Below are 17,638 nucleotides of genomic sequence, written 5' to 3' on the forward strand. Positions count from 1 at the left end.
ACACAGACACTTACTAACTAAAGGGAAAAGTACATAAATACATCTTAGACGTGTAACAACAAATAGCACTACCCAAGCAGCTTGCTCTCACATTTCTAACCATGTGCTGTCATCTGAACGACCATTTCTAGAATAAACCTGTAAGGACAAGGGTACCCATACTGACAAAGGTACGTTGTTAACTGTAAAGCAAGTATTCAAGTGTACTCATGAGGCTAGTAACTAGTTGATGTAAAAAAAGCAGCTTTTGGACTTCCCTGGCAGTCCACTGGTTAAGACTCGGTGCTTCCAATGCAAGGGGCTTGGGATCGATCTCTGGTCGGGGAACTAAGATCCCACATGAGGTGCGGCCAAAAAAGTATTTAAAAAAAAAAAAGTAAAAAGCAGCTTTTTATGTAAGCATTTTATTCATTCACTCAACATGATAAGCTTTGGATCTGCGAAGTGGAGATACCTATACCTTCACTAAGTTGTTATGGAGATTTCATTATTAATAGACATTCAATAAATAACAATACTCTTACCAAGTTCCTTTGATGGCTAAGCACTGTACTGGTCACTGGAGGCATTAAGAATATCAAAAGGTCCCCATCCTCAAGAAACTCAGTCTCTAGGACCACCTACCACTGAACAATTCTTGATACGGTTCAAATGCTGTTTTATTATTTTTTTTCTGGTATAATACAGGAGGAGAAATTTTAAGAGAAAACACTGACATGTTTTACAAAAAGCTACAAGTTTATTAACATAATATATTCTAAAATATATCAAAGTTTCAAGGAGGTCTTTTTGAATCTCAAATACGAAATCACAACATTCACTATTAGTTAAAAAAAAAAGGGTAGTGGTGGTCATTCATGGGTTTTAAACAGTCCAAAATGAAAATGCAGAAAACGTTTACTTTGGTGGATCTGTGTTGATGCCGTATTTCTCCTTGAGAAGCTTCAACTGTTCTTCCTTCTTCTTTGTGTCCATCTTCTGAAATGCCTGAAAATGTGGTAAGCACCAAAGTTAACAGTTACCAATCTACAGTCAAATGAATTTCACCAATAGCAGTAGCTAGAAAAGAACTCAGGGTACACATCTCCCCTAGTGCTGGTACAGCTCTCTACTAACTCTTACATGGGGTCCCCACGTGATGAGAACCATGGCCATACTTACCCTGTTGGCATTATAGTACAAAACCACGAGGTATCTGTTGCAAACATTGAATCCTGACAGGTGATCACACGCATTCTTGGCATCAAAGATGTCTTCATAGACCACATAAGCTGTTCCTCTAGTTTCAGGTGTGTTCCCCCTACCGAGTTGAATTGGACTTAATTAAAATACACATTTACCTGAAAACCATTAAAGGAAATAGATACTATGGACAGGTATGCTGGATAAGCCTATAATTTCTCAAAACATGTAATTTTTGTTTTTATTTTAAGTAAAATAGCTCAGGTTAAACTTACTGTTATATCAAGAATACTAATATGGCTACTAAAGCAATAGCAGCAAAGAACTAGCTTGAAACTTTCAGTTTTCATGTTCACTGCTCTAGTCTTTCCTACTTCTCATACTAAGAATCAGTTTTCAGTTTTACACTGGAAAGTATGCTACCTTAGGATGATAGTTGTGATTAGTCAGCAGTGTCTAGAATGGGGTTTTTCTTACTATGCATTTATGCAACAGAACCAATACTTTAGTTATTTACCACACTAGTCTCTTGTTTCTAAAGATTCTGATTTTCTCCCTCACTCTAATTTTAGTTCCAGTCCTTAAAAATAAGACAACCTCGGGATCTCCCTGGCGGTCCAGTGGTTAAAACTCCGAGCTTCCACTGCAGAGGGCATGGGTTCAATCCCTAGTCAGGGAACTAAGACACATACCACACAGTGCGGCCAAAACCACCACCCCAACAAACAAAAAAACCCACAAAAAATCTCCATCAATGTAGGGGACAAAAGTTTCTGGGTAATATTTTACTAAAGTTTACCAAATCCATAAAAATAAAACCATTTTGTGTCTGTAGAAGGAGCTGGGGTTGGAAGGAAGCCCCTACCAGGAAGATAGCAAAATTATAAATGATACACAGGAAAACAGCAACCACCATCCTTTATGGCCAGGAAAGGATGTCCTCCAATGTAAAGAGCCAATGTAGTTTCTTACACTTTTCTTAGAAGATTCATTGCTTGCTTGCTTATGTATTTATTTATTTATTTGGCTGCACCACGTGGCATGCGGCATCTTAGTTCCCCAACCAGGAATTGAACCTGTGTCCCCTGCAGTGGAAGCTCGGAGTCCTAATCACTGGACCACCAGGGAATTCCCCTAAGATTCATTGCCCTTTTAAAACAAGCGTCAACTCCCAACTTTCACACATTCATTTTTAATAATATCTGCACTTTTATGCATTACACAGCCCTGTGTAGCTGGAGAAAAGGGCTGGGTCTCTGGAGGGATTGGGTTTGAAGTGTGCTTGTTGGTGGGGTTACCTGTGAGCCAGAGCAGAATGCTGGAAGGTGGCTGGAAGTGGAAAGCGGAAGCTGGATCTCACTCATCGATATGGGGCTGCTTCTTGTGTAGGTGTTCCTTGCCACCTCCTCTCCTCACCTCACCAGCTTCCGTTAGGGGAGGAGCTAGGGAAGTGTGAGGAGCAACAAACTGCAGGTGGCAGATGGCCATGTGCTTGTGAGTGGGGACAGCTGGCAGAGGTCCCATTCAGCTTATGCTCCAGTAAGCTAAAGATGGATCCCCTTTCCTCCATCTGTGTTCTATCCACCCAATGCAACTGCAGAATAAGGTTTATTAACTGCCACAGTCCCTGCAGAGGTTCAAGGAAAGGCAGTGGGCCCCATGGGAAGGGGAGGCACCTGCCTAGATTTGATCTAGGATGAGACTACAGTCTTGGGCCCTGGTCAGAGCTTGTGCTTCCTGTAAAGCAGGAATAGGTATAGGGATAGGTATAGGGCGCCGGATGGTTGGAGGGTGCCAGTGTCATCAAACACTCTCACTTTGTCAGGTTACATGGGCCTGACGAAAAATTTTATAATATTCTTTACTTTCTGCAAATAATCTAACAACTTTTGGACTTTTGACTTTTAACCATTTTCTAAAATGCTTTAGGTATGAAAACTGGGACTACCCAAAGGAAAAAAAAACACTGTCCCAAAGATTTTCCCAAAAAGTCTACCTAATTTTTCCTTCAGAATAAAACCATAAAAAACTCAACAACAATTTAAGTTCCTTAAGGGCAAACATGACCGTATATTTTATTTTACTCCCACAGTGCTATGCATTCAGCAAGTGCTAATAAGCATTTGAAGGGTGGAGATCTACTTTCTCCTATTAGTTCTCTCACACATCTTTTCTCCAGGAAACTAACAGAACAAATCAAAACAAAACAAAAGCATCTCTCTTCTTTCCTCTTACATCTTCTTAGGAAGTAGAATAGGGAGAGGTGCTAATTCCATTTTAAAGACTCTCCATCTCAATTTAAAAAAGCGGTACTGATGAACCTAGTGGCAGGGCAGGAATAAAGATGCAGACGTAGAGAACAGACTTGAGGGCACGGGGCTGGGCGGGGGGGAACTGGGATGAAGTGAGAGAGTAGCATGGACATATATACACTACCAAATGTAAAACGGATGGCTAGTGGGAAGCTGCTGCATAGCACAGGGAGATCAGCTCGGTGCTCTGTGACGACCTAGAGGGATGGAATAGGGAGGGTGGAAAGGAGGCTCAAGAGGGAGGGGAGGGCTTCCCTGGTGGTGCAGTGGTTGGGAGTCCGCCTGCCAATGTGCGGGACACGGGTTTGTGCCCTGGTCCGGGGGGAATCCCGCACGCCACGGAGCGGCTGGGCCCGTAAGCCATGGCCGCTGAGCCTGCACGTCCGGAGCCCGTGCTCTGCAACAGGAGAGGCCACAGCAGGGAGAGGCCTGCGTACCGCAAAAAAAAAAAAAAAAAAAAAAAAAAGAGGGAGGGGATATGGGGATATATGTATACATATAGCTGATTCACTTTTATTGTACAGCAGAAACTAGCACAACATTGTAAAGCATTTATACTGCAATGAAGATGTAAAAAAAAAAAAAAGACTCTCCATCTCAAGCACCCCAGCCCCTAATTATCAACCTAATATCTTGACCTCCACATTGTAATTTTAATTAAAAACATGTACTTGCTACCTACTATATGTTAAGTACTAAGTCAACATTATTTTCTTGATTGGTGGTAAAAACTTAAAGTGAAAACAAGCAAACCTAATCATGTAACTTAACCTCGCTGAGCTTTAGCTGCTTCATGTGTCAAATAGTGACATCAGGCTCCATCACCTGTCCTACCTTACTCATGGCTTTAATAATCAAAATCAAAGCACCGAGAGTCTACTACATGCCAATTAAGGTGACCAATTATCCTACATGTGAGGAAAAAGCTGGGCAACTTGTCTAGGGTCACATGGCTAGTAAAAGGGCCTGCAGTAGAATCTCGTCTCCTGAGCCCCAAGTCAGGGATTCTTCTGTACACTATTCTTGTATGTCTAGAACAGGAGTTCTCAACCTAGAGTCCATGTACCCACTGAAATCACTTGCAAAACGTTGTGTGTATTCTGTAGAAAGGGTCAAAAGCTTTTATCAAATATGCAAAGAGAGTTCCTAAAAAGGACAGCTGCTCTATAACACTTCATTTTCATCCCTGTTTGAGTACCAATGATGATATATTTCTAGCTCTTGGTTTACTTTTTGGAGGGATAGTGATCATTGTAAAGGAGAGTCCTCAAGATCTCAGAGTTCTAAAAGCCACAGAGGAACTCTCAAGTCATAAAAGAAAATGTATTAAGAAAGGGATATTCCAATTAAAAATAAAAAGCTTAGAAATCCTCTTAGATGGACTCAGGTAATTGGCTTATGTATACTAGTTAAAATGACAGCAGCTGTGGTACTGTGTAGAGATTCAATTTAGAATCAGAAGATTTTATCACTAAATAGCTGTGTGAAGCTAGAAAGGTACTTTACTCTCTAAGCCTTAGTCTCACCTGTGAAAGAGACACTCTCACCTCCACACAGGGCTGTAGTGTTGGTGATGCAAACAAAAGCACCTATTACAACTGGCATATAGCAGATGTTAAACATCATTTGAAGGTATGAACCCCAATCTTTAAATTAAAACACGGATTTATGTTATAATTATTTTGCCCTATACTTTTAGATCTTCAATAGAAAGCTATGGTTAAAAAAAAAGCCTTTTTCTGTTACTTTTATATCCCTTTGCACAGCTTATTCAGAAATTCTGGAATCAGTAAAGGAGATGGTGAAGAGTGTTGAGAGAGTTAGAGTTAATGCATATAAAAACCACAGTAGAGTACTTCTTAACAAATAGTAGGTATGTAATAAATGTTGGTTCTTTCTCTTCCCACCCATTCCCCTCAAACCACTCATTACTACTTCAAGCTCTATAATTTCACAACTACCATTCTTGGCTCTCACTGAGCTGGATCATGAGGGTCTCTGTAGGTACTTTTCCCTTGGTCTCTAGGCTCTTGGTTAGGCCCTCTGTCAGCTATAATTCTGAGATTATAAATTACACAATCATTTTCTTTTTTTTCAATCATTTTCTTTTAAATGACATTTCAAATGTCTCAGTAAGACTCACACTCTGATTTGACGAATAGGTCCATATTTCCCAAATATATCATACATTTCTTCAGCCGTGATTTTGTAGGGCAAATTTCTTATATACAAAATTCGATTTACTTCAGGTGGAAGTCGAATCTAAAATGAAAAATAATGTGTTGTCACTATAATCAGAGGCAGGAGTGCTATCATTTTTTTAAAAATTCTCATAATAAATTCTAATAAAGATGATGCATAATTTTTATAAGCCAAGAATAAGAATTATAATCTGATATTACTGAAAATGGCACGCTCTTTGGAAAAGCATTGGTTTTAGGGAGGACTATTAGTAGGAACTAATAAGGGGCTACTACAAAACCCAGGTTTTCAGTCACTACAGGTAAACAAAGATCTCCAACCTCATTTAAAAGTCCTCAATGCCACAGACATGTGTGGGACAGAACAAGGGAACTGTTCCTTTTTGCTGGATAATAAAACTCCCACTGATGACCATTCTCGGGTCTTCTCAGGAACTTGTTCTATCAATGATCTGTTTCTTTTGAATTTACAGCCTTTCCCTCACCATTGGCTTCTTTTATTACTCACGTGAGCAGCTGCTTATGTACTCCCAACTGTTACACAAAACAAAACACTTATTTGGATCCCTCTTCATTCACTCAAACATTTAATAAGTGCCTTCGTTAATACACCAGGCAAGGCAAGGAATTAGGATTACAGAGTGAAGGAAAAAAGACAAGTTTTCTGCCTTTCCTGAATTTATCAGCCCTCTATTTGCTATCCTATCTTGCTCTTTTTTCTTTTCTCTCAGTCAAGCATATGAAAAGAGGCAGGTTATACTCACTGCTTCTTTAGTTCATAACACTCACCAGCCTACCACAATCTAGCTCCTACTCCAGCACGCTGATGAAAAATGCTTTTATGCACTAAGACCTTTCACTTGCAGTGTTTTTTTTTTTTTGCATTAAAAAAATTTTTTTTGGAGTACAGTGTTCAATTCTCATCAACTTAATTTCTCTGAGGCTTCTGACACTGTTGACTATTATGTTTTTGACCTTTCTTGACACTCTTTCCTTGGATTCCTCCTAACTCTCTGGCTAGTTGTTCTCAGTCGTCTTTGTCATTAAAATAGGCTCTTCCACAGAGTTTCACCTTTAGACTTCTTGACTCTCTGTATACTCCCCTTAACTCTACATTCTCTTAACCACACACGTTTTCCACACTGAGTCGATGACTCTCAAATATGTATCTCCGGTCCAGATTTCACTCCTGTGCTTCTTATTAACATACTTAATTACATACTAGACATTAATTTGCTCAATAACTATTAAACTGGCAACTACTTCAGGATTAACCTAAGTGTTGTATAAATGGAAGAATAAGATACTTATTCCCTGCCCTCAAATGGTAAACAAATAAGTACAATAAAGTTTTAGACTTTAAGATTTAAGGTTAAGTTCAAATAGATGATAAACAGTCAGACAATCACAATATACATCTCCAGTAAATCTGCTTTCTCACTCTGCAAGAGACTATATCACATTTTCCCTTCTTTCCTCAAACCTTACCATCACCACTCCCTCCCTCTAACATCCGAGTTGAGCTGTATCCTCTCTTCCCTGCTCATCCCAGGTGATAACCTTGGCTCTTGTTTATTGGAGAAAATAGATGCGACCAAATGGTAAGTACCTTATATTCAACATGCATTTATGCATATCTAGCCACTTTCCCTCTCATTGCTATGCCAACCCCTCACCTACCCCAAACTACTCCTGAACTTAACCCATCTTTCTCCTACATCATCAGTTTCTCCGGCTCTACTGGATCATTCCCATTGGCATACAAATACACCTTATATCACACATCCTAAGAAAAGTTAACTATCATCCAATTTCTTTTCTCCCTATTTACGAGAAAATTTGTGGAAAGAGCTGTCTCCATTTTCTCAACTTCTACCTTCTTTTCATCCCACCGCATCCCACATTTCATCCACTGAAATGATTATCATCAAAGTTACCAAAAATCTTCATCTCACTATATTTAACTGTCTTCACCTTACTGTACCTCTCAGCATCTTAAGATCTGACTACTCTTTCTCCTAAGATAATTTTTCTTAGGTTTCCATAACACCCCGACTCCCTAATATTACAATGTAAGCAGCAGGCCTTTCTGTTTTATTCTAGGTATCTCCGATACCTAGACAAGTGTCTGGCACATAGTAAGTGTTCAATAAATATGACTGATTTATTGTATCCTATCTCTCAAATCTGGTACATACTAGGTGCTCAAAATTATCACTGAAAACATTAATGAAGGATCCAAAAAGCTCCATGATCTGAGGAGACTTCCAGGTTCCAGCTGCCTGTTAAGCATAAGTTATTTACTGCGGACTCATCTGTGCTACCGACTTTTAGGCCGAGGAGAAGATCCTGACGCCGGGTCCTCGGTGCAGGTGAAGCAACACAGGCTGTTAACACTATCACTGACACTAGGATAACAGACTTAAAGGAACTCTCAAAAGGGGTAGGGGCGGAAGTGTGGCTCAAGGAGCACATCCCTAAGGACCGGTCCAGGATGGAATCCCCCGACAGGTCAGTAACTTCTGGGCTTCCCCGCCTAGGGGACGGAGGAAGGCCAAGAATGCTCTGATTACGCCAATGAGAAAGGCCAGCAGCGAAGTGCTCCCCCTCCTCGACAGAAGTCCCAGACACTCACGTTCGCTCTCTTGGCCGCTTGCATCGCCATCTTGGCAGGCTGATGAGGTTACCGCAGCAAATACGTGAATTCCTCCAAACTCCTCCGGAGCTCGCTCAGCTTCGAGTGCAACAAGGCGTCAGACGCAAGACATCAATGTCTAGACCCCGCCGGAAGCTGTTCTAACACACCGGAATACCACCGTCTCACGCCGAAACGTGCTGACGTAGTCTCCCCTCAGGAAAAGACTCCGGGGCAAATCAGGGCTGAGAGACTTAAGAGGCCGGAAGGTTGAAAGGCGGGACCTGGGCTTAAGAAGGGGAGGTGTTCCGGTCGCGGAGGCCCAGAGCAGCGGAAGCTGGCAGAAGGGGGTGGAGCCTGAGGAGAGCTGTGAGAGATGGGTCTGCGCCTGGGTGAGTTGCCGGGGAGGGCGGGGACTACAGTGGGGTCCGGGCCTGCGGGGCGCGCGCTGCTGTGCGGGGGATGCGTGGGTGTGCCTGGGCCCCTGACAGTGCACTAAGACGAGCCTGCAGGGTTCTGGCTGATTGGGTCGTGGCCGACGCTGTACTCCGTACCCAGAACCCCTGGCGCTGGCTCAGCCCCCAAAGTTCAGCATCAGCTGACCGGGCCTCTTCTGTAATCTCCTCGGCGATGCCAGCCCCGACTCCCACCTCACCCCCACCCTGACGGCCACAGTGCACGCGCCACTCTTCAAGTCCACTCTTTATTTCCTTAGACCGGCTTTGCACTGATCATTTGAGGCTGGGAGAGGAACAGGGGATTACAGGCGAGCCTGGTGTAGCACCCGGTCGCCTGAGTACTGTGAATTTTCTCCAAGTTTGCTCTTGGAAGACCTGAGGTAGCCTTGTCCTGTACTGCCCCTCCTCCTTCACTGGGGCAGCTCCAGGACGATTTTGCCCACATTCTTGTTAGTCTCCATGTACGCATGGGCTTCTTGGATTTCAGTTATGGGGTAGACTCTGTCCAGAACCGGCAGTAAACTTTGAGGGTTCCCCGTGGAGAAGTGGGGCAAAATTTGCTCTGTGAAAGCCTTCACCAGCATCTGTTTGTACTAAGATAAGGAAAAGGAGACCATCAGCCTGGACAGAGGCCTTACCTTGCCACTCCCCACCCTGCTTAGTCTTTCTGCTTTCTCTGAAACTTGTACACATCTGAAAAGTCACACAAGGGTATGTAATCCCTTCACTACCAGCATGTATGTGCATGTCCCTAGATTTGTGAGCTCTGTTCTGTCCCAGATAAAGACCAAAGCTTGGAGAAAATATTAGTGTCACTGAAAGCTGAAGGGCTGTTTTTAAATAAAGACTTCAAGCAGGAGGCAGCCAGACAGGACTTAATATAGGTTCAATTCAAAAGGGATGCTTAACCTCTGCTATCCCCCCAGCAGTTGTGAAACCCTGTTACAAAACTCCCAAAGCTGGCACCTGCTGGAATGCCACACAGAAAAGATTTCATGAATGTATAATCTGTTAAAGGTAGAAGCTTACTAACCTTACTTACCTAAGAGGCTTTCTTAGCACACTGAGAACAGTTCTGCCTTTGAAAACAAAGTCTTGGAACTATTAGTAGTATTTCCTAATATGGTCAATGCTTTGTTCATTGTTATAAAGTTTACATAATACATTACCCTCTTTCCAAGATGTTGAGGCCTTTATCAACCAATTTTAATTAGTTCTGTGAAATTAGGTTACCTATTTATACACAGAGGGGCAGGTTTCTATTAATACATAGGCTCTCTAACTTAATATATGATCTTACTTTCTCAGGATTATGTGAATGAATCACACTTTTATGGATAATAGTTAATCACATTTTCTTTTCACCCATCACTCACCTTTTTGTCCCTAGACCTTAGCAGACTGGTGATCAGACTTCCTCTTTTAAAGAGTATCTTTGAAAACAGAGGCCCACTGATGTCAGCACCTCCCGTCAGACCATAGAGAACCCAGCGACCATCAAGAGCCAGGCAGTTGACATTTTTCTCCCAGTAGGAGCCGCCTATGCAGTCTAGAATAAGGTTGACTCCAGCGCCTTTCACATGAAACACAGATATATGATGCTAGTCAGACACAGAAAGCTTGGTGTGAAATAAGATTGCATGGTATATTTGTGGAAGTATGGGTATAAATAAATACAAGTGCAAGCAGTAAATCTATAGGTTGGAACTCAGAACATTGCTTATAGAAACATGGTTGTAAATGGAGTTTAGTTGGCTGAACTCTATTATACATGTGTGATATTATACATGATCATATTTTATGATCCCTGCCACAGCAGGAGGGAAATGGGGCAGCACCATGATCTGGTATTTCCCCTGACCTCCACGTAAGTAGAGAACCCACTGGCACCCAGGGGAATAGGGGAGATCCACCCCAGGCTACAGGACAGGCTAGTCCATAGCTAAGTTATCAAGTGTCTGAGCTGGGTTGCCTGAATCATGGCTTTGCTAGCTTTGTTTTCATCTCTCCTTTTTGACTCATGTGGAACAGTGGAAGGGGATGAGCCAAATATATGCAGATTCAGTTTCAGAATATAGAGGCATACACATCTACTCACCCATTTAGGGAGCTACCTACCCAAGCCTACTCTGACCAGCTCCAAACTGGTTTCTGCTCCATGCCTCCTGTTAATTCACTGCAGAGTGGCTGGTTGGGAAAAAGAGGTCCTGAATAATTCCAGGCCAACTCTGTGTGATTATCCACTTTCTAAAAAGCATATGAATCATATCACTTATAAGAATGCACAGGAAAATCATCTTAGTCCTAAATACTGCCTGCCTGTCTCCAGTGGTCAAACACCAGAGTACTAGAATTTGGCCTGGGCAGTTGTTGTGCTTTTAGCAGAGGGAAGACAGATCCAGAGGCAACTCTGAGGCTGGTGAGGATTTTATTTAATCATCTCTGAAACTCCTGCTGAATTGCAGAAGCTTTATTTACCTTTGCTGAATTTCAGTGTTGCTTCAGAAAAATCCTCTTCTTTGTAATTGAATCCATCAGCTGCTCCAAGCGTTTCTGCCATTTGAAGCCTGTGCTGGGAGCCAGCTGTGACCAGAGGAACAGCTCCAGCCATCTGGGTAAGTTGGATGGCAGCTGTGCCCACACCACTTGCTCCTGCATGGATTAGCACAGAGTCTCCAGCCTGAACATTTCCTGCGACAGAAAGTACAGGAACCATTTTCTTTGCTTTGCAACTGCTACACATTCTCCACATAGGCTTATTCTACCATGATCACCTGGCCCTGAGACCACCAAATGTCAAATCTCTGGCTGTTTTGAGAGAACATATTGACTTTTTGTTTTACTGCCTCTGGTCAAAGTGGGAAACAACTTTTGGAAACAGTTACTAGCAGCCACATCCATAATCTCTGATCTACCTGTGAAATAATGCCCAAACATATCTCTGACCTATACCTGAATGAGTAAGAATAACCACCATTCCCGCTGTCACTACCTGAAGGCAGCCCCTCTTCAGTCTGAAACTGGCCTCCAGCTGGTCTCACAAATCCAGGCCCCACACACAGCCACCAGCCTCCTCCTGAAATGGAGCTTTCATTATGTCACTTTCTCCTCAAAATGTCAAGTGGTTCTTGATTGGTTTTCGTGTCAAGTCCAAATAGCCTGCCATTCAAGGCCACCACAATCTAGTCGCAGTCTCATCTTTCATAAATTACATTTGTCATCCTTCACTTCTGAGTGAAGCAGCTGATCTCACCTTGACCCTCTTAGGCCACCTTGGTATGCTATCTGTCCATCACAGCTCTACCACCCTTCAAGGCCTTCTGTTCCAGAAAGCCTTCTTGGACCCCCTTTGCCCACACCAACTTTTCCCATCTTGAGCTTCTGTTGTAGTTAGAACCAGGGCCACCCTTCCAAACACTGTGGTTGTCTTGCCAGTTACACTGATCTCCCCAAAGCCAGGGACCCTCATGTAAGCTCTTTGCTGGCCTCAGTGGGATTGGGGAGGAATTAAAGAGTTGATTGAATGGCTTCTTCTGCTGTGCTAGGGCTCCCAGAGAGAAGCTTAGCCTGACTGAGAAGCTGGGACTACTGCTGGGCTTACCGTGTGAAGATGTGCACAGGCCTTTCATCCAGCGCTTTCCAGGTTTTCTATGTGCTAACCATAATTTTCAGCCTCAATATTGCTGCACAGTATGAGGACCTGATACTACTGATGGTACAGTAGGCTGAGGTGCTGGGGTTGGGTGTGGCTCAGTGGCCAGATCAAAGCTGCCCTGCAGGACTGCTGGGTTCTGAGGTGGCTGAATCATGAAGCAATTGAACCATGCTGTATGGAGTAAGCATGAGGTAGGGTGAGGTGGTCCTTACCCAAGAGATGTAACAGCTGGGAGGCGGTGAGCCAGGCCTCTGGGATGGCGGCAGCCTGGGGCATGGTCAGTCCTGCCGGAATGGGCATGAGGAGCCCTTCGGGGACAGTGACATACTGGCCCCCGCTAGGCAGCAGAACTATGGCTGGGTCCCCAATCTTTCAGTGTCCCTGGCAGCCAGGCCCCTGCTCTGCCACGTGTCCAGATGCCTCGAGTCCCCAAATGTTGCTGGCTCCTGGGGGTGGGGCATACTGGCCTTGTCTCTGTAGAGAAAGGGTGCACTAAGTAGTAAACGTGATCAGAAGTCTGTGTGTCACCATCCCTGGCCCTCTTCCCATAGCCCCCTTTTTTTTTCAAGACAAAGTTCAGGGTAAAGTAAGGTGTTTTTTTTTTTTTTGCGGTACACGGGCCTCTCAGTGTCACGGTCTCTCCCGCTGTGCAGCACAGGCTCCGGACGCACAGGCTCAGTGGCCATGGCCCATGGGCCCAGCCGCTCCACGGCATGTGGGATCCTCCCGGACCGGGGCACGAACCCGTGTCCCCTGCATCAGCAGGCGGACTCTCAACCACTGCGCCACCAGGGAAGCCCTAAAGTTAGGTTTTTTAATTCAAGAAAAAAGAGAGCAGAGGTGATTTGTTTCATGCAAATAAGAGACTGTAGGTCCCATAATCAGTGGATGTCTAACTGGTAGAGTCCTTAGCTATTTCTCTCATCTAAACCCCTTGTTTTACAAATGAAGAAACTGAGACCTGGGCAGGGAAATGCCTTGTCCAAGGTGGCAAAGCAAATTAATAGCAAGACTGGGAATAAAACCGTGGACTCCTTTTCTTTTCAATTTAATTAAATTAATTTTTTTATACAGCAGATTCTTATTAGTTATCTATTTTATACATATTAGTGTATACATGTCAACCCCAATCTCCCAATTCATCCCACCACCACCCCCGACCCCCCACCCCCACCCCGCAGCTTTCCCCCCTTGGTGTCCATACATTTGTTCTCTACATCTCTGTCTCTATTTCTGCCTTGCAAACCAAACTGTGGACTCCTTAATGATAGTTCTGATATATCAAGTGCCAGGCTCTGTACTTGCTCAACACAGTCCTCAGAAGCCTTCAACCAGATGCTTGAGACCAGAGGGACTGAACTAGGAGTGTGCATCAACCATTTGAGGAGCCTTTTCAAAGTACACATGCCTGGGTCCTGGTCCTATTTATTTTGAATAAGTGCCTCCTGTGATTCTGGTGTACATTTCTTAATTCAAAAAATGCAGCTGGCCTAGTTTACTGCTTCAAAAAGAAGTCAGAAGAAAATTCTTAGAGTACTGCCCCCTGCCAGCTCTGGGACCCTCAGAGTGGAAAGAATACAGACTTTGGAGCCTTAAGACAAAGACCTCAATTTGAGTCACAGTTCCCCTGGTTACTAGTGTGTGGCCTTGGGGGGGGGGGGCTTCCCTGGTGGCGCAGTGGTTAAGAATCCGCCTGCCAATGCAGGGGGTACGGGTTCGAGCCCTGGTCCGGGAAGATCCCACATGCCGCGGAGCAGCTAAGCTCGTGTGCCACAACTACTGAGCCTGCTCTCTAAAGCCTGCGAGCCACAACTACTGAAGCCCGTGTGCCTAGAGACTGTGCTCCATAATAAGAGAAGCCACCGCAATGAGAAGCCTGCCCACCGCCACTAAGAGTAGCCCCCACTGGCCACAACTAGAGAAAACCTGAGCGCAGCAACGAAGACCCAACGCAGCCAAAAATAAATTAGTGTGTGGCCTTGGGCTCATTGCTGAACCTCTCTGACCCTCAGTTTCTTTATCTGTCGAATACAAATGGTGAACAGGGCTGCCTGAGGAGTAAAGGAGATAGAGCAAGGTCTAACACTCTCGCACGGGAGCGCACACACACACACACACACACACACACACACACACACACACGCGCGCGCGCGCGTCCAGTCTCCTTATCTGCAAACCTGAGCAGACAATGGTTTGATGCAGGGTGGACTCTGCTGTGCAAACACCCCTGTATTTTGTGTAAACAACGGAGGCTAAGTGGTTCTAGTTTCAGAACCCCCAGCACGCATGATGAGCATTAATGGTAGTGCCTTAGGTCTTTCCTTCATCCGGTGAATGTTTATTTTCATTTATTTATTTATTTATTTTTGCGGTAAGCGGGCCTCTCACTGTTGTGGCCTCTCCCGTTGTGGAGCACAGGCTCCGGACGTGCAGGCTCAGCGGCCATGGCTCATGGGCGTAGCCGCTCCGCGGCATGTGGGATCTTCCCGGACCGGGACACGAACCCGTGTCCCCTGCATCGGCAGGCGGACTCTCAGCCATTGCGCCACCAGGGAAGCCCCTGGTGAATGTTTATTGAAGAACCTGGAGTCCCGCCCAGTCCCAGCCGCTGCCAGACCCCTGGGTACCTGGAGTAAGTCCGCCCGGTTCAGGGCGCTGGCTGCCACCTTCAGGAGGACTTCACCCTCCCCTGGGCTTGGCTTGGCCTGGCCACTTCCTTCAAGTAAAGGTTTTCTGGTCCTCCGGGTTTATCAAAGTGCAAAGCTAACATGTTCTCTGAGGACACAGGGTAGACCGAGGTTCTTTGAGGGGCGCAGCGACCCCTGCCGGCCAGCGGCCTCCCTCAGTCCGTCCGGCCGCAACCCCCTGAGCGCCTTCCCGCGGGGACCCTGCAGCCTCCGGACCGACCCCACGCGGAGGACACAGGCTGGGACGAGGTGCAGAGAGGATGGCCGTGCAGACTGGCTGCGGCGGAGCAGGAAGACACTGAAGAGCGTCAAGCAAGTTTCGTTCCCTCCGAGTTGGAATCCCCCGCCCGCCAGGGTCACTGGAGCCCGTGAAAGTTATTTACTTGCTCCGGGTGGCCCCCTCTGCTGCTCCAGGTGACGCGGCGCGGTCCTGCGCCCCCTGCGAGTCCTCGAAGCAGAGTCCTGGAGCAGTGGCGCTGCCTCGGCCACCACCACAATGGACGGCTGGACTCTGGGTAGTGCAAACGGTGGGGCTGACCCTCCCCTTCTTCCTTCGCCTCCTTTCCCTTTAAAATGCAAAGCTAGTGGCGGCAAATCAGATTTTCTTTAACTTTGAGCCTCTGGAATCTAGTCTTTCTCTTGGTTCGGCGTGAAATGCTGTTCCAGCCCTCACTTTGAGAAAACTTTTCCTCTCTCTAGGCAGCAAGACGCGAACTCTTGGCAGGCGATCGGTCCATTTCTCAGTCAGGCCAGGCTTTTAGCCCATTTGGGCTTTAAGTCTGGCTTCCTGCCCTTCTTGTGGGCAGGCGTCCCAGTAGGGTGGGCAAGCAGGGTGCTGCTGAGAAAAAAGAGGAGCATTAGGGGCAAAGGGAAAGTAAAACAGTCCCGGGATTCTTGTCACTTCTGCGGTTCCTCCAGTCTTTCCTGGGGATGAGGGAGCGGCCTCTGGAAGACGCTGCCCAGTGAGGCAATTTAGCCTGGTTAAAAGCTGTATAAATAGGCTACATCAGGGTTTCTCAACCTTGTTGCAATTGACATTTTGGACTAAATTTTTTTGTTGTGAAAGACTGTCCTGTGCAGCTTGGGATGTTTAGCAGCATCCCTGGTCTCCACCCACTAGATACCAACAACACCCCTATCTAGTTGTGACAATAAAAAAATGTATCGGCATTGCCAGATATCCCTTGGGGGGCAAAATTACTTCTAGTCAAAAACCACTGGGTTGGAAGAATACACACGTATGTGCGCCTGTGTAAAAACAAGATAGGTAGCTTTTTTTCTTTTTTTTTTCTTTTTTTTGCGGTGTGTAGACCTCTCACTGTTGTGGCCTCTCCCGTTGCGGAGCAAAGGCACCAGACGCGCGGGCCCAGCGGCCATGGCTCACGGGCCCAGCAGCTCCGAGACATGTGGGATCCTCCCGGACCGGGGCACAAACCCGTGTCCCCTGCATCGACAGGCAGACTCTCAACCACTGCGCCACCAGGGAAGCCCAAGATAGGTAGCTTTTTTTCCCTCCCCTGCAGGGGGACGGCAGGAGGGCTAAAAAAAAAAAAAAAAAAAATCGGATACTTATCTTTATTTTTTTTAATAAATTTTTGTGTATTTATTTATTTTTGACTGCGTTGGTTCTTCGTTGCTGCGCAGGGCCTTTCTCTAGTTGCGGTGAGCGGGGGCTACTCTTCGTTGCGGTGCACGGGCTTCTCATTGCGGTGGCTTCTCGTTGCAGAGCGCGGGCTCTAGGCGCGTGGGCTTCAGTAGTTGTGGCACGAGGGTTCAGTAGTGGGCTTAGTTGCTCTGCGGCATGTGGGACCTTCCTGGACCAGGGCTCGGACCTGTGTCCCCTGCCTTGGCAGGCGGATCTTAACCACTGCGCCACTAGGGAAACCCCTGATAACTTATCTTTAAAAAAAAAAAAAAAAAAGGATACAGCATCATATGAGCCAATCAATAGAAGCTAAAAATACATTGATTAAACCTAGAAGCCATTTGTTACAAAAACCCCGAGCAAAAGAAGAATAAAAGGAATTGTGTATTATTTACCAAAAACCCACAGCAAGTACTATCCTAAATGGAAAAAACACTAAAACCATTGCAGTTAAAATCAGGAAGTAGATAGGGATGCCCACTATTGACATTATTATTTAACATTACTTGGGAAGTTTTAGTAAATGCACTAATACATACACAAACAAAAGGAAGTAACTGATATAAACATTGGAAAGTGATAGGACTATCTCTTTTTGCCGTTGATATGAGCGAAGACCTAGAAAACCTAAGGGATGCCAGTAAACAAAACAAAACTAACATTAATGAGATAATTTGTTAGGATGCCTGGATGCAAGATGCGTACACCAAAATCAATAGCTTTATTCTCCAGCTAAGCACTTAGGGGAAAAAATGGGAGAAATATCCCTTTTACAATAGCACAAGCTGTAAAAGGCTTAGGAATAAGTTTAACTTATTTAAGGAACTTAACTTTAAGAAAGGCATAGGAATTATATATAGAAG

General features: G+C 45.1%; 2 protein-coding genes across 2 annotated transcripts; both read right to left on the reverse strand.

The window, feature by feature from the left end:
• Nucleotides 1–717: 717 nt before the first annotated feature.
• Nucleotides 718–8,507, reverse strand: SF3B6 (splicing factor 3b subunit 6). Its single transcript, XM_082851272.1, has 4 exons — nucleotides 8,331–8,507; nucleotides 5,638–5,756; nucleotides 1,162–1,300; nucleotides 718–987 (listed from the first exon to the last, which is right to left on the reverse strand). The coding sequence occupies exons 1-4, from the start codon at nucleotides 8,358–8,360 to the stop codon at nucleotides 898–900; spliced, it is 378 nt and encodes a 125-aa protein (XP_082707398.1). The 5' UTR covers nucleotides 8,361–8,507; the 3' UTR covers nucleotides 718–897.
• A 691-nt stretch (nucleotides 8,508–9,198) lies between these two features.
• Nucleotides 9,199–15,355, reverse strand: TP53I3 (tumor protein p53 inducible protein 3; the record flags this gene model as incomplete). Its single annotated transcript, XM_082852187.1, is given in 7 exon segments — nucleotides 9,199–9,381; nucleotides 10,165–10,361; nucleotides 11,267–11,479; nucleotides 12,656–12,815; nucleotides 12,819–12,917; nucleotides 15,071–15,148; nucleotides 15,151–15,355. Coding segments are annotated over 7 exon segments (993 nt in total). The 5' UTR covers nucleotides 15,214–15,355.
• Nucleotides 15,356–17,638: the final 2,283 nt, after the last annotated feature.

Source organism: Leucopleurus acutus (genome assembly GCF_964270905.1).
Source record: "Leucopleurus acutus genome assembly, chromosome: 12".
In the NCBI taxonomy this organism is placed as follows: Eukaryota; Metazoa; Chordata; class Mammalia; order Artiodactyla; family Delphinidae; genus Leucopleurus; species Leucopleurus acutus.

What these genes read in the sequence shown, in the direction of transcription:
- SF3B6 (XM_082851272.1), bottom strand. Translation starts at nt 8,360, where the DNA reads ATGGCGATGCAAGCGGCCAAGAGAGCGAAC. An exon ending in AAGCGGCCAAGAGAGCGAAC is followed by an intron (nt 5,757 to 8,330) that starts GTGAGTGTCTGG and finishes TTTTCATTTTAG; the next exon opens with ATTCGACTTCCACCTGAAGT. An exon ending in CCTATTCGTCAAATCAGAGT is followed by an intron (nt 1,301 to 5,637) that starts GTGAGTCTTACT and finishes TCAACTCGGTAG; the next exon opens with GGGGAACACACCTGAAACTA.